Source organism: Hydra viridissima, unplaced genomic scaffold, assembly GCF_058129835.1.
Source record: "Hydra viridissima isolate aposymbiotic clone 2 unplaced genomic scaffold, HvirCarnegie_v1 scaffold_13, whole genome shotgun sequence".
NCBI lineage: Eukaryota > Metazoa > Cnidaria > Hydrozoa > Anthoathecata > Hydridae > Hydra > Hydra viridissima.
Genome location: NW_028324312.1, coordinates 5,683,560 through 5,701,192, shown reverse-complemented (window position 1 = coordinate 5,701,192; position 17,633 = coordinate 5,683,560). Strand labels below are relative to the sequence as shown.

Below are 17,633 nucleotides of genomic sequence, written 5' to 3'. Positions count from 1 at the left end.
CTTAAGCTGGTTGTTCCGACAGACGTCTTGTTTAGATGTGTTAAAGACGTCTTAAACTGGTTATTCTGTAAGACGTCTTGTTAAGATGTCTTGCGGATGTCTTAAACTGGTTGTCGGAAGACGTCTTTATGAGGTGTGGAAAAGCCGTCATAAACACGTCTTTAACTAGTTGCAGACGTCTAGACGAGTTAAAGATAAGTTAATACGTCTTAAAGTCGTCTCATGTTGGGTGGGCTGTTTCAATTTCGACTTGAAAAAGAAAAAATGAACCAAATTTTTAGTCCTTATCTAAAGATTTTTTTTTTGGTGGCAGTTTTATTGCTTATTTTAAAATTTATTCTTTTTTAATTTAAAAAGTTGTCAAAAATTTTAAGTTTTACATATTAAACGAAGTTTGGATAATTTTTGAAAATGTTTTTTAATTTTCTCCACAAAAATTTTTCAAACGGAGTTTGAAAGTTGTCAAAAATTTTCAGTTTTACATATTAAAAGAAGTTCTGAACATTTTATTTGGGGGGGGGGGGGGGAACTTTTTTATCACAGAAACAAAAACACACTAATTACATGTGTAATATAATGCTACAGTTAAACAATCCAAAAAAATTTTACTTTTTGCTTTTAAGAATACAGCGGAGAGTATAGAAATGCATTTATATAGAAAAATTGCATGGACGCGTGAGTAATTTTAAAAATGCATTAATTGAAACTGGAAAGATGATAGCTGAATAAAAATTGCACAACGCATTGTAATTTTAATTACTATATATTTTTATTATTATATTACATATAATATTAATTACATTTACTATATTATAGTGTTACATTTATTGTATTACTTATAATAATATATTGTCTATTATTATATTGGGTTATATATTTAGTATCATAAAAGTATTATACTTATATATTATAGTATCAGTTAAATACTTGTGTCATCTTTATTTAATTATTTGTTGTGATAAATTATCAATTTGTTAAAACTAAGTATTCATAAAGTTTTACTAAATGTTATAGATAACTTATTGCTCGTTTAGAAAACAAAACAGTAGTAATGTCATCAAAATAACACACATTAACAATAGAAATGCATTAACAATAGAAAAAAACTCCATGAAAATCTGAAGTTAAAAATTAATTAGAATTACTACATGAAAAATCAGCAAATATAGTTTTAATAAAGATTTGTGTGTGTGTATATATATATATATATATATATATATATATATATATATATATATATATATATATATATATATATATATATATATATATATATATATTCATCCTACAGCCGGACTTCGCTGAAAGAATGGAGTATAAAGCGAAATAATAATCATCCAGAATACAAAGAAAGGTTTTTGTGCTGCATAACTGATCTAAACAGTAAGCTTCTTTAAAGCACTGCTAGCGTAATTTAAAGCACTGCTAGCGTAATAGTTATTAGAGATAAGGAGCAGAAAATCATAGCTCACGGTTTATAATAAACATTTTAACCAACTTAATTCTTAAATGTTGTTAATTTAAAAATTATAACTTTGATATTATATTTAAAATAATATTGTAGAGTATTTGTACTAAAAGAGTATATTTAGCTATTTATAAATAAATTTTTTGTGGAGAAAATTAAAAAACATTTCTTAAATTGTAATCAGAGGTTATTTAATTTTAAAAAAATATTTAAAAAAAAAAGGGTTTAAATAGTTATTTTTTCACTTATTTTTAAAGTAAATGTATTTAAGAAGGTTTCAATAAAAATTAGTTAACAGAGGCGTTGTTTTTTTTTTTTTTTTACCAACTAATAGTCTTTTGACCAGGTTTTGCACATTTTTTTAGGGCTTATTTGCATTTTGGCAGTAGTTTAGGAAATGCCGAGATTTTCATGCTGTGCATAAGCCAAATCAAACCACGCTTTAAATAGCAAATCAATATTTTGGTCTGTAAAATGAAAACGGCACATGTAGCAATTAAGCAAATATAATAAAAATTGTTGTTCTTACAAAGTAGAACACTCATGTAACCATTATTTTGAAAATAGTGGCAGAATATTACATTAATCGGTAACGTTTTGAGGTATGAGTAGCAAAAAAACTAACAAAATTTAAACTAAAACTGCCATAAATCTTTAACCAGTTCACCAAGCCAACTGAAGTTTTATCCAGAGTTTGGTATGGCTATTAGCTACATTTGCACCAATTTTAATCAAATTATATAGAGTGGTTCTCATTCTATAGATGTTTTTATTGGCGCACTATGAAGTCAAAATTTCACTAAATTTGAACATTCAAATTAAATTATTTTCTGCAGACAAAATTAAAACATTTCAAAATTTGCATCACAGGGTACCCTGATGTGAACACTATCACTCCATATAAGTGGCGTTCTTGGGTAAGCTAGGTTGGCATTATCATGATCTAAGATAATCGTGCACAATTTAAATTTAAAATTGCTTTTGCAAAAACGACTAAAAACTCAATTGCAACTACACTGAGTAACTACACAAATAATATGATAATAATTCGATTAGCAAAGTTCGCGACCATTCTGTAATTATTTTATGGTTTCACTAACAAGTCGAGACCGCAATCAAATATCAAACAAAAGGTGATTGGCGAAACCTGTTTCAGAAAAAGATGACTCAGAGTTCAAAGTACAAACATTTAACGAACTTGAAAATAAAATCTATGCGAGAACAAAACCTGATTTATGAAGATTAAAATGTGTCCACAGATCTGTGGACACACACAAAAAAAAAGGGGTTGAGAAAAGCTAGAGGATTTCTAAATCTACAAGCTTTTCTCAGCCATTTTTTTTTTCTATGAGAAAATAGAGTATTTTTTAGATATCTGAAAAAATTGTTTTGGGAAAGAGAGAAAAGAGATTTTGGAGATCTGGAGATTTTCTTAAGATTTGTAAAAAGAGATTTTTTATTAAGAGAAGTTTTCTGCGTAACGTTTGAAAGCATATTACGATCTGTTTTTGAAAATATTAAAAGTATATAATTGAGTTAAATATTTGATAGAATTTGTTAAATATTACTATTATTTAATTGGATTGAAGAATTGTTACATCGTTACTACTTCTATTCAGATTTTTTTGTTAAGTTTTACGTCAATCTAAAGTGTTAGAAGACAAGAAGTCAACAGTCACACGAACCATACACGAACCATACACGAACCATACACGAACCATACACGAACCATACACGAACCATACACGAACCATACACGAACCATACACGAACCATACACGAACCATATATACCCACACAACAGTGAGCGAAACCCAATAACCCGATCATAAATACCAAAACGCCCTAACAAACCAAATAAAACAAACATAACATCAAAAAGATAAAACATTCTACACTATAAACATTCTCCGCCAAAAACAATTCACCGTCCTCATAATAAAACAATTCACCACCCTTATAATGGCTATGGAAATGACAATTTTTCTACAAAGTTCAAATCTTTCATTTGTAAATATTAAAAGTTTCATACTTAAAAATTTATTTTTATTTTTTTTTCTTTAAACATTTTTTTGGTTCAACAACAATTGTCTTTTTTTTGGTTCAACAATATTTTCAATAAGGAACAACAACAAAAAAAAAGATTATCGTGCAGTGATCATGTTTTTCGCTTTGTAAGGTTTATTGTTAACTGAATATCACATACAGATGGTCAACACGGTAGACGTAAAAAACATACAATGACACCATAAATCACTGATCAAACTTTACTATTTGTGATGATCTAAGTGTACTATGAGTGAATTTTATATGAAAATGTTTAAAAAGTAGTTCTGCAAACATTGACAGTTCACCAAAAACTGAAATGAAAGCTGAATTTGTCAGCACCATTTAACAAGCAAAAAAACCGATACATCGTTTTATTATTTTATTATTATGGATTCAGCGACGAACTGACGAAGAGAGAACAATCAACATAAAAGCTTCCAAAAGGAAGTTTTCGATTGAGTTGAGAAAGGTAAAAGAAGTTACTATAGATGGTCGAGATGCAACGATTTGTGAAAATGGTTTAAATAAGGAAAAAAATTCAGGACAATTATTAGGACAACGCAACTTCTTTGTGTGAGCCCTGGGTTCAGATTATCAGTAGTTGAATGAATTAACTTTCAATAAGTACTTATTAACAAAACTATAATAAAAACCTATCGTTTTCATTGTAATTTTTTTTAATTAACAATACGCAAACAAGCGTAAAGATAAGGATATAAATGCTAATTCCTCGCTCATCCAAACATAAAGTTAAGTAAAAAGTAACTTTATGCTTGGATGAGTTTGACAAAAATATTTAAGCTTGTATGAATAATAACTCATGAGTGATAATTCATACCATTTAAGGCTCTTCGCTGTTTTTTTTATTAAGGACTCCTAAACAAAAATGCATATAGCGATGCTAGAGAAACGTAAAAAAAAAAAAATTTTAGAAAGCTGCTGCACGCGTTTGACTTAAAAGTGCGAAGAAAATTGACCTCACTTTTAAAAATTTCCACCTAAAATATTTAAGAGTACTCGCTCTTTACAGACATTGAATTTTCGAGAAATTTGATTTCATCACTCGATTTAAAATAGTAAAATAGAAAGAATATTTATCATTATATTCACTCGCTTAAATATTTTATTTTTTGATTTACTTATTTACGACCTTTCAGCTCAGTAAAAGTAATAAGGCTTTAAAAGAGTTAGTATTTATAATTTTTTAATTATAAGTTTTTAGTTATAATTTTTAGATGTTAAATATTCTTAATTTATTAACATTTTGTTGTTATATTTTGTCAGTTATTTAAACGCGAAAAATAAATGAAACTGTTGAAAAACTAATTTAAAAAATAGGTAAAATGTACGTAAAATTAAAATAACAAAATAAAAAGTACGAACCATTTTCTTCTTATGACTTGATGGTTTTCTCCTTTGACTCTTTTGGTATTATTATTTTGTTAAAGAAAAAAACTTTTATGAAAAAATCGCAGATTAAAAGTTACAATGTGGATTAGCTTGCTTTTGTCAAGCAAAAGTATGACTAATAAGAAAGAAATTTAAAAGTGCAAAATGTGTTTATTGCTGATACAACATTTTTTAACAAAAAGTACTTCTGAAAAATCCCTCTTTTATATTATCGGTTTTTAATTGCAAATAACTACGACCTGTAGATAAATTCCAACTTTTGACGTATGAACGTAAAAAAGAGTTTAAAAATTTTTCAAACTTTTTTTTTTTTTCTGAAAGAGATAAAAGCGCAGTTAAATCTGCATTAGTCATACTTCTGATTACTTTGAATTTCTCAAAAACAACAAAAAAAGAATTGTGGAATAATTTTGTAATGGAGAGGATAATTTTAAGCAATATTCACTTTATCAAAATAAATTCTTTTAATGTAAAAATGAACTTGAAATTCGCATTAGATTAAGTAATGCAAAGAATAATCAAATCATATGAAATTAAGTGTTTTAAAACATGAATTAATAAAAGTAATAAAAAAAAACAAAAAAAAACCAGCCTGAAAATTAAATTTAAAAAAAAAACATCTTGCTGTACAAGATATGTTTTCGTTAAATTGATATTTCTATATCAAAGAATATGTTCAAAAATAATTGTAATAATACTAAAGAAGCTTAAAGAAGCATAAATATAATGGAAAAATAACTTACAAAAATTAGCTTCGAGATCATTTTCACAATTTAACTAAATCTTTCTTGAAAATCATGGTGGAAATCTCATGAATTTGCTCTGGTTATTTTCTTAAAATCTTGTTTACACTCTTCTGATAGATTTAGATGAATAAGAACAAGGAATGACCAAAGTATGCTTTGCCCTTAATAGACTTTTGAACACATTTTTCACTTTCATTTCCTAACTTAGATATATTTGTTTGATTGGAAAAAAAAGAGAGCTTAGTGTATCTTGCAAGTAATTCATGTTACATGACCCATGACAGGAAACTTGTAGCTTAGTAAAGTGTTAGGTGTGAATGTGAAAGTTCACATTCACATCAGGAATTGAAATCGGTGGTTCGATCTGACCAATCGTAAGCTTATCAAGCAACTTAACTTCTCATTGAGAGTTTCAGGACTTCTTTCATCCCAACGTTACTTAATTTCTCATTGATAAGAGGGTTTCAGGACTTTTGTCATCCCAACGTTACTTAATTTCTCATTGATAAGAGAGTTTCAGAACTTCTGTCTTTCCAAGGTTGAAATTTTGAATTATGAAGAAGGATTAAAGAAAAAGAAATTCTACTCCACCTCAAAAGTGTATAAGTATTTTAAAAGAAGGGAGGTATTGAGAAAAGGCATCAGGGAGTTTATTCACAAAACTTTTTTTTTGCGTAAGTTTTTGCGTAAGTTCAGCGCAACTTCTGCGCAACCCTAACTTTACGGAAATGCTGCGAAATAGAATCCAACCCTAACTTTACGGAAATGCTGCGAAAGAATTGGTTTGTTCAATATCCACTTTTTACTGGAAATAAGTTACTGTTACAGAATTTCATTTTAAGATAAGCTTGTTTGATATCTACTATAAAATATAAAGAATCTGCACTTCTTATCAAAATATTCACATCTTTTTTGTTCAAAATCCAAAAAAGAAAACATCAATTTATTACATTTTGTTCAATATCCGGATATTGAACAAACCAAATATTATTTAGAACAAAACAATACACGTGTGCAAGTTTTTAAAGAATTTTTTTGTGGCACACTAAGCATCAGTCAATAACGTATTTATTACTTTCATGAAAAAATTCAAAATCCAACCACTTCTGTACCAAGATCACCACTCAAAGGTCGAAATTTCAAAAAACATACATCAAAAGAAAAACTAGAAATGGTTAGAAATCACATTAAATCGTTTCATGTTGTCGAATCACATTACTGCCGTGCCAAAAGCAATAAGCAATCTTTAGATGGTAGTTTAACTTTAACAAAAATGTATGATCTGTACAACATCTGTGTACAAGGTTACAGATGAAAATTCTATTAAAGAAAACATTTACAGAAAAGTCTTCAGTGAGGATTTTAATTTATCATTTTTTAAACCTAAGAAAGAAAGATGTGATGAATACGAAGAGTATAAAATCCTTGAACAACCATCAGAGGAAAGAAAGTATCAGCAAGAATTGCGCATCCAAAGAAGGATTTGAGGAAAGAACGAAGGACCGACAGATAATAAACAGTATAATAGCTGTAGTTTTTGATCTTGAAAATGTTTTTAATCTGCCGAAAGCTAATGTATCAAGCTTTTATTATTTTAATAAACTTAATGTTTTCAATTTAACTGGTTATTGTAATATTAACAAAAGGGTATATAACAGCATATGGTCCGAATACTTAAACGGGAGATTTGGCAATCATACTGCTTGTGCAGTTGTGAAAATATTTTAAAATGTAGTAAAAGACATTCTTTATATAAGTAAAATCATTCTGTGGTTGGACAGTTGCGTTCCACAAAATAAAAATTCAATAACATGTTTAGCATTACTTAATTTTTTAAAGTCAGAAGACAGCGGCATGATTGAAATTGTAAAGCAAATAATTTCAGAGCCAGGACACGGTAACTTACAAGAGATTGATGCAGCACACATTGTTATAGAGCGTTACACTAAAAATTTAGAAATATACAGTCCAATCGGCCTGATAAGAGTAATAAAAAACATGCCTACAAAATCAAGCAATTTCAAAATCCTGTAGATGGTTACCACATAATTACTGGGCTAATAAAAAAGCAGCAACCTCTCTATTTTCTAAATTTCCTTACACGAAAATAAAACAAATTGTGTACAATAAAAATACAATTTTAAAAGTCAATTTTAGAACATCTTTCAATGAAGGCTTTAAACGTGTTAGAATTGGATATAAACGAAGAACAAGGAAATAAAAATCTACTGAATTACTGCAATTACTAAAAGTTATGGCCCTAAAAACTGTGCAATTTTCATTATTGGAAAATAAAAATGAGAGATTTACCCAAAATGCTTAAGTATATTCACATGAAATTGACAAAAAATGAATTGTGAATTGAAGACATAAGTGGATGAAGGTGTTATGTTACACCAATATGGAACTGAGATATCAGGAGTTAAAGTTTTGAACACATATTGTTCTAGATATTTTTATATTGCAAAGATACGTTAATATTTATGGAGGGATATAGTAACCAAACACTTAAGATTGTGTATGTAATATTTAATAACGCCTTCATCCACTTATGTCTTCAATTGATTTTAAAAACTAAAAAACCCATAAACAAAACCAAAAAAGAAAGAAGACTGCTTATAAAACTCTATGAAACCATAGTAATTTAGTTATAATACTTCATAATATTGTAATTATAATATAGTTCTTCAAACTGGTGATAACCTATGTTTGCTTTAAAGAATTATTTTTGAGTTTATTTCTTCTATGGTATTTCATTTTGTAAAGTTGTTAAAGAAAACAAGATTATATATTATTTGTGGTTAGTGTTGCTTTGTTGATTATCCTGAAATTTTGTTCAATATCCAATAAAATTATCAAAGATTTTGTACTCAGTACAATTTTGTTCAATGTCCAAATAAGATATGCTAATATTGTCTTAATTTTAGGTAAACAAGCTTTATATTTCAATTTATCAATAATTTTAAAGTAAAGATAGTACATGAAAACATCTATACTAGCTATAAACAAAATACGAGAGCAGTAATAACCTCCTAAACTTTAACCGCGTTTTACCAACAATTTGTAAATTGGTCTGTTGAACAAACCAATTCTAGGGTGATGGTTGGTGAATACCAAATAGTAACATGAACTTACGATTTCCGTAACCTTAGATGAGCTGCGCAAAAGTTACGAAAGTTTGGTGAATAAGCGCCCAGTCTACTACAACCTTTTTCTACTTCAAAACTTTGAAAAAACAGAGTTCAGTCTCTTATTTAAGAAAAACTGTTAAGAAATCTCCAAAACTTCACAAAATGTTCTTAGTAAAATACCAAATAAAAAAGCAAGCATTAAAAAGTAACTTTATTTCCAAAAAATAACTTTTTTGCCGTTACATATTGCACTCGTTCTTACAAGTAAATACTTTTATTTACAAGAAAAGTAAAACTAAATGTAGACTACAGGTGAACTTGTTAAAATTTCGATTTGTACCCGGTTCATGCTAATAAATATCATGGTGTAATAGGAAAAATATTTAAAACAAAGAAAAATATAAATGTGAAATATCACTCTTTAACTTCACAAAGAAAAATACTTTTCGAATCCTTCTAACACTTTCAATTCAAAACACGTCACATTAAACTTTCAATTCAAAACACGTTGCATTAAACTTTCAATTCAAAACACGTTGCATTAAACTTTCAATTCAAAACACGTTGCATTAAACTTACTTCAATAATAACTTTTACAGGTAACATAACTAAAAAGTTAAATTGGCAAGTAATGAAACGAAATTATTGTTAAAGTTTTAAAGTAAAAATAACAGAGATTTAAAAAAGAAAACACAAAATATAAGTAGCTATCATTAAAAAATATAAACAGCTATCATTAAAAAATATAAGTAGCTATCATTAAAAAAACAATTAGAATAAGAAATAATAATTAAAACACAACAGAATGAATTAAACTAAAACACCAAGACAATAAACTACGGACAGTTATTTGTGAAGATACCAATATTTGTGAAGAGTGAGTTTTTTACTGTGATCCTACGAAGCTTATAAAACTAAGGGATTTTCAAAACTCTTTTAAATTCTTCTGAAAGTGTTTGAAAAAGAATTCCAAAGAGTATCGAGCCAACCTACAAAAGAACACAAACACAAACTTGCGCGAATGGATACAAAACAGATAAAGATCAATAGAAAGATAAACGCGATTGTATTGTGCGAGTGCAAAACAAAACAAAAACCCAAACTTACCGAAAGAGGAGCAATACTCGGTCTTCTTGATTAGATCGCTTCTTTTCGATCGTAGATCGTTCAAAAACGAGTTGGCTTGGGTTTGTTCATTAAGCAAGTGCTTATAGGCTCCGGTCAAAGACGAACGAATGCCCGCGTTTGCGTTGCAGTGGATGATTTTGATCAAGCTTTCTTTCAAGAGCAGGGTTGTGTTGAAATACTGTTCAACATAAATGATATCATCATTTATGGCCTTCAAGCCAATGTTAAGCTTTCCAATGAAACAGCCTAAGAAAACAAGACCACGATAAAAACTATTTTAAACGCAAAAAACAACTACTACGATCTAAATACCACTCCATCATGTTAACTACAAAACAAATTCATAATGTTGACTGTTTTATATTAAAATCCTGTATACACTACGCAGTACACAAATTATTTTTAAAAAATGTTTCCTAAATTAAGAAAACTTTCCGTAAATAAAAAATGCGTAAAATGACTCCAGTGAACTGACAGTAAGGAAACAGAACTCAAACCTTCGTCTATAGGATAAAGTGTCCATTTGTTAAAAATGTCAACAACAGCTTGTTTGTTTTTATCGACCTCTTTGTTGCTTTGATCTGTATAAGCTTGGAGCTCAGTGTCATTCAAAAAGTGAGTCACGTTTTCGCACCAGCAGCTCTTTACCAAACCCGAAACTGCAAACAAAGTTTCAACGAAGTTCAATAAAAATACTACCTGAAAAATTCTTAACGCCTTCCAGAACAAACTGTAGAAGGTGTTGAAAGGTCATACCTGTTGAGCACAACTCTGTATTACATGCCCTAGTTCGGCTAGATCCTTCTGGATATGTCTTACAATTGCTTCCCATTAGACATTTTCGTACTTGATTAACCACCCCAGTACCGCATGCAGCGCTGCAATTGCAAGAGTTTTGCCACTCGCTCCAGTAACCGTCAACTGAAACATAAACATAAGTTTCTTAATCCAAATGTCTACTAAATAACGTCGCTTCTGTTACAGACAACTTTTTTTTACTCGTCAGCTCAAAAAAGACGTGCTCTACAGTGTCAATCTCTTACATTCAAACCAGCACCACTATACATCTCATCACAAACGCACGTGTAGTTTCCAATTGTATTTTTGCAAGAAGAGTGTGGAGGACAAGTCGCAGTTTTGGTTGCACATTCATCAATGTCTAAAATAAAAATCTCATAAAAACGAAACAGATGCTTCCTGAGACGATTAAGTTTCATTATATAAAACCATGGACTTATTCATAGAATCAACAAACCTCGAAACTCATTGTATTCTGTGACGTAGTAAAACTGAGTATCGCAGACGCAACTATACGATCCGATGGTATTCTGGCACATCTCGTTGGGATTGCAAGGATTCTGAACGCACTCGTCAACGTCTGTCAAGAAAAACAGATTCGTCATTTAAAATCATTAAGAATGATTGTTAAAACAACTGCATCTTTAAAAATGAGAAAACATAGAAAAAAATTGACATTTAATTTAATTAAGATTTAAGATAAATTAAACAAAAAATAAAGATCAAAAAAAAAGAAAAAAGAAAAAAAAGAAATACCAAAGCATCCATTCCCATCAACCAAACCTTTCTCGGTCAAATGTTTTGTTCCTAATGCAAAACCATTTCCAGTGTAACCAAAGGGGCACGAGAAACAACCATCTTCATTATGACATGATGCCGATAAATCAGATTCAGAATCACTGGTACATACATCCGGTAGCTCGCATTCGTTTATGTCTAAAGAAAAAAAATGTTCCAAACGTTTTTGAACTATTAAATTAATAACCAAGAATCATAAAAATAAATGGCACGTGAGATCCAAACAAGTTCAAAATTTTAAAAATGTCTTTTTGCTTAGAAAGCTAAAGTAAATATTTATTTACTGTTTTTGCGAGGAAAAAGGATTGTTTTTTTTTCTTCGGTAATATCCAGCATTCTGACATTTACTTAATATGAATGATATTTAATGTATAAAGCCCAAGGTTTTTATGTACATTTTTGATCAGATTCTCACCAAATTTTGCACACAGGTCTGATTTTTTTTTCACCCTCAGACCATTCTTTGCAGAAGAAGGTGATTGCGGAGCTAAAAAATTTAATAGTTTTTACCAAATTGTAAATACTTTTTAGTGGTTTTTATATGAGGATTTTTTAAGGATATTTTAGGAAAAGTAAAAATGAACGAGCAGGCTATAAGCCCAACATGATGTTTGGGAGAAACCCTTTAGAGAGGGTAATATATACACATCCCTGATATAAAAAATGCAAAAACTTAAATGGAACTATTTTGTCCGAAAAAAAAAGAACCATTTTTAAAAATCTAATTGTTTAACACTTTAATATTTGAATGATAGCTTCATATATTTTGCATTTTTTATAGTATAAGTAATTCTTTCTATTGAATTATGAAATTTTACCTTTGATTTGATAATAGAAATATGGCTCATAAAGTTTTTTGTCTGCAAAAAATTTTTTTATTTTTTTAAAATTCTCAATTACACAAATTGAATAAATTACAACTTCTTATTTTTGCGCCTATATAGCATAAGAAATTTCCATCAAATCTTTCAAATAGAACTTTAATTTATATCAATGGTAAGTATTTTTGTTGTGTTTGTGGTTTTCAGCGGTGTGAAACAACAACTTCTTGTTGCAGTTGCTGAAGATGTGCCAGAAAATTATGATAATGTCAAGAAATGTTCCATTTGTGGTATCATGTGACTTGAAATTGGCAAACATCTGTGGTTTGCAGTTACATGCAAGTATTCACCCATACACATGGTGTGAAACTGATTGGCAAAACTTTGAAAAATGTGGGAATCTTTGTATACTTGGATTACTTCAAAATTGCTTCAAAGCCTTCAAGCTGTTGGAAAAGAATTGAAAAAAGCAAATGATTGCAAAAATGCAGTCCATGAGCCCCTTATCTCTATGTCAAATATTGAATCCTCTACAAAGCATTGAAAGACAGGTGGTCAAAGGCAGAAGAATGGCCTACTGTACTTCACGTCAAAGTCCAGCCTTTTCATGGAGGTCCTTTTGCAAGAAATGACTGCTACAAACAACTAAAAAACATTGATGTGCTTCAAAGGCTTGCTGAACAGAATTGTGCTTTCCATTCATTCAATCATTGACACACTAAGAAAATTCGGAAAAGTTGTTTCTTCCTGTTTTGGAACATCTCTTGTTGAGAACTACGCCCCAAAAATTACTGAACTTAAGAGCTCACTTACAGACTTGGAAAGGGTTGAGTTAGTGTGACTCCCAAAATTCATGCTGTGTTCTATAACATTGTGACTCCCAAAATTCATGCTGTGTTCTATAACATTGTGACTCCCAAAATTCATGCTGTGTTCTATAACATTGTGACTCCCAAAGTTCATGCTGTGTTCTATAACATTTCACAATTCATTAAAAAACAAAAAGAGCCTCTTGGTAAATTTAGTGAACAAGCAACTGAATCTCTGCATCACAGCTTTCATTTTCACTGTGTCTATTATCATATCAAAGGATGATTTCAGAATTCATTTTTAGAAAAGCATTACTAATACTGTAAAAAATGCAAAATATATGAAGCTATCATTCAAACAATAAGTGTTAAAAAATGAAATTTTAAAAAATGATTTTTTTTTTTCTCGGACAAAATAGTTTCATTTCAGTTTTTGCATTTTTGATATAAGAAAGGTACATATATATCTTTTCCTCCAAAGGGTTTCTCCAGAACATCAAGTTGGGGTTATAGCCTTCTCGAGCCATATGTGGGAGAGATTTTTGTGACTTACCGATGTGTTTATTGCATAAAAACCTACATTACCAAAGTGTGGTTTAGATCCAAAAAACAAGACAACATAGCTACCATTGCATTTGTGATTAATACAGTAAAGTTTTATATCTTATTGCTGGAAAACCCTGGGCATTACACCATGTATTCCAGCTTGTTAACAATAAAAGCATTTCACTTACGAGTGAGCTTTTTCTCCTCTCTGATTATGCAGAACAAGAAAAACACTCTGGTAGAACATGGTAGTAAATCAGAGTTGCTCATTACTATTTATGAACAAGTATACAATCATGCTGGGTCTTAATTGCTTTTGTAAAACAATGTTACACGATGGTATTGAGATAAAAACTGATTTAACTGGAAAAAACTTCTCTTTTTATGTAAGCCCATCAACTTACATTTCTATTAGAATAAGAAATCTCTTTATAATAAAGTATTTTGTTTTTATATGACTTCTGTAACATTTATTAAGATGTTGGCTGAAACTATTCTATCCTCATTATTAACTTAAAAAATGAATAAAAAAACAAATAGTAGAACAAAAACAGAAAAATAAATTAGAGAAAAGCACATTTACTAACATTTACATATAAAAGTAGAAAAATTAAATTCTTTTACCCTCACAAATGTAACCATTTTCACATATACGCCCTACATAACCTGGATTACAGTTGCATTTGAATGATCCATAAACCTCAATACAGTTTCCGTTGTCCAGATCACAATTTGATGCTCCAGTTTTGCATTCTTCAATATCTGTAATGAAAATTAGTTTATATATAAGTCATGGTGAATTGATTATTGTTAGAAAATGTCACATATTTACTAAAAAACCCAACCATTTATAGGTATCATATATAACTACAATGAGAACGAGAGTAATACCATCAAAGGAACAACAACATAAAAAACAAAAATCTATTTATCTATTTAAAAGATTCAGATTTGGACAACAAAACAGATGGGAGCATAACAATACATACCAACACAGATGTAACTGCCATTTGCAAACTTTTTCAGTTCAAGGCCACTCTCACAATCACAATAGTAACTTCCTTCCGAATTTTGGCAAGTAGAGTTTGGTTGTAAACAAGGATTCCTTACACACTCATCAATGTCTATCAAATAAGTGCTTAAGCTAATTTTTACTTTTAAAGGAATATTGTGATTTATAGTTGTGATTTATAAATCACATCTGAAAACAAAAACTCAAACTACAAAACACAATAAAATCAACAGAAACAGAAAAGAAAGCAACACAGAAATAACACTTCCCAACTCCAAAACACTTTCCTATTAATTTTAATTCATGCTTTTACCTTTACATAGATCTCCAGGTAACTCCTTCCCACCAGTACTGGTGTTGAACCCACTTTTACAAGTGCAATTGTATCCTCCAACAAAGTTGTTACACTGGGCATTTTTTGAGCATGTGTCTGGTGAATCACATTCATTTATGTCTAAATAATATCAAAGATTAAATGGCCAACTTTTTAAAACTTTGAAAAAGTTTTTAAGAAAGTAAGGAAAATAAGAAAATGGCAAAACACACCTCGACAAATGTAAAAGTCTTCTTCTCGAGGATCTAGATAGCCATCAGGGCAGACACATTTAAAATTACCATTATTAAGGTTTATGCATGTGTTAAAAGCACGTTCTATAGGTATATCACGATCACAGGGGTTGGCCAAAACAGCAACATTATTAGGAACACATGGATCTACAAGAAACCATTTTACACAACTGCAAATAAAGGTAACAAAAATAATATAGTCTGACACAAAACAAAACTTCATCATAGTCATATGATGAAGATTAATTCTGAAAAATGATAAAATTGATACAGTTAATAGCATATTTGGTGTAAAAAACAGTAAATATATTGCTCTGTATATTTTTAAAGAGTGATTACTAATGCTATATATGCATGATTTAAAAAACTGCAAATTTTTCTAATAACTTCTTCAGATTCTTTGTCTTTCATCTCTTTAACATGTTACTACAGGAAACCAAGGAAATTAGAATGTTAAACTTCAATTAAAAAAAATGACATCTTGAATTTCCATTATTAATGATGCTTTTTATTGCAAGAAACAAGAAATGCACATCAAAAGCTACCTTTCATATTACTTTAAAGCACAAGCAGAGAAAAACTGAAAAATTAACTGAGAACTTTGGAAATAACATAGATAAATGAAAAGATTGAATCTTCATTATCAACAACTGCTAATTCAGCAAAATGCTTCAACAAATACACAAATATATAATACCAAAACTACAACTACTTTTAGTAAAATGCCTTAAAACATTTAGAGCAACTAAAAATAATAATAAAAAAAAATACAAATAAAAATAAAATTAATAACAACAACAACAACAACAACAACAACAACAACAACAACAACAATAATAATAATAACAACAACAACAACAATAATGACAATAACTTAACAGGAATATTATTTAAAGAAATAGTTAAAGGGAGCCTTAGCTCTCAAGTAAAAGTGTGCATAGTATATCTTACTTAAACTACTTAAAGTATTTTAAAACATACCTTCACATTTTTGAGTAACAGGATTACGGTTAACATTATTAGCACAAATGCACATATACAAACCGACAGTGTTAGAACAAATCTCCTGATTTGGGCATAATGCTGCATTACTCTTCAGTTTGCACTCATTTATGTCTAATGCAAATTACAACTAAACATGTAATTTACCTTATCTACATATACATTAAACAAAATAAAAGAGTAGCTAAAAAACACTTGTTTATTTTTTCTAATATCATTGCCAGATTCATTGTAATCCTCTTTAATATCTTTCTACAGAAAACCAAAGAAATTGAGAATATTAAACTTCAATTAAAAATGATAACATAATGAATTTCCTTTATAAACGGTGCTTTTATTGCAAGGAAGAAAAAATTCACATCAAAAGCTACCTTAAATTACTTTAAAGCACAAGCAGAGAAAAACTGAAAAAGTTAACTAACAACTTTGGAAATAACAAAGATAAATGAAAAGGTTGAAGCTTCATTATCAACAACTGCTAATTCAGCACAATGTTTCAACAAATATATAAATACGTAATACCAAAACTACAACTACTTTTAGTAAAATGCCTTGAAACATTTCTAGAACAACTAATAATAAAAATAATAATAATAAAAATATAAATAATAAAAAAAAAATAATAATAACAATAAAAATGATAACAAAAAAAAATAATAATAATAATAATAATATTAATATCAATAAAAATGATAATAAAAATAATAATAATAATAAAAATAATAATAATAACAACAACAACAACAACAACAACAACAACAATAATGACTATACTACTTAACAGGAATATTATTTAAAGAAATAGTTAAAGGGAGCCTTAGCTCTCAATTAAAAGTGTATTGCATAGTATTTCTTACTTAAACTACTTAATGTATTTTAAAACATACCTTCACATTTTTGAGTAACAGGATTACGGTTAACATTATTTGCACAAACGCAGATATACGATCCGACAGTGTTAGAACAAATCTCCTGATTTGGGCATAATGCTGCATTACTCTTCAGTTTGCACTCATTTATGTCTAATGCAAATTACAACTAAACATGTAATTTACCTTATCTACATATACATTAAACAAAATAAGAGAGTAGCTAAAAAACACTTTTTTGTCTTTTGCAATTTCCGAACATTAAAGGCATTTTTTTTAACAAAACATGAATGCGCTTTCTCAATAAGAACTTACCTTGGCACTTTCTCTTTTTGTTGCTTACACTATAATCGCCAACAAAACCATTATTACAAATACACTCATAAGACCCAGGAGTGTTCACACATTCTGCATTTTCACCACAAATAGAAAGGTCTTCGCATTCATTTATATCTAAGTGTTATAAAAATGGAGATTTA

At 29.1% G+C, this 17,633-nt stretch overlaps 1 protein-coding gene across 1 annotated transcript in view; it reads right to left on the bottom strand.

Moving 5' to 3' along the window:
- The window catches only part of LOC145194688 (uncharacterized), a gene marked incomplete at its 5' end in the record, with an annotated part of 55,074 nt that extends 37,463 nt beyond the window's left edge, over positions 1-17,611 (bottom strand). The window contains 11 exons of the mRNA XM_090070001.1: positions 4,901-4,948; positions 10,976-11,091; positions 11,188-11,310; positions 11,487-11,666; positions 14,329-14,466; positions 14,694-14,828; positions 15,030-15,170; positions 15,263-15,430; positions 16,265-16,399; positions 17,173-17,307; positions 17,470-17,611. Of these exons, the coding sequence (XP_089926127.1) occupies positions 4,901-4,948; positions 10,976-11,091; positions 11,188-11,310; positions 11,487-11,666; positions 14,329-14,466; positions 14,694-14,828; positions 15,030-15,170; positions 15,263-15,430; positions 16,265-16,399; positions 17,173-17,307; positions 17,470-17,611 (1,461 nt within the window). The remainder of the gene's footprint in view (positions 1-4,900; positions 4,949-10,975; positions 11,092-11,187; positions 11,311-11,486; positions 11,667-14,328; positions 14,467-14,693; positions 14,829-15,029; positions 15,171-15,262; positions 15,431-16,264; positions 16,400-17,172; positions 17,308-17,469) is intronic.
- Between the last annotated feature and the right edge of the window lie 22 nt (positions 17,612-17,633).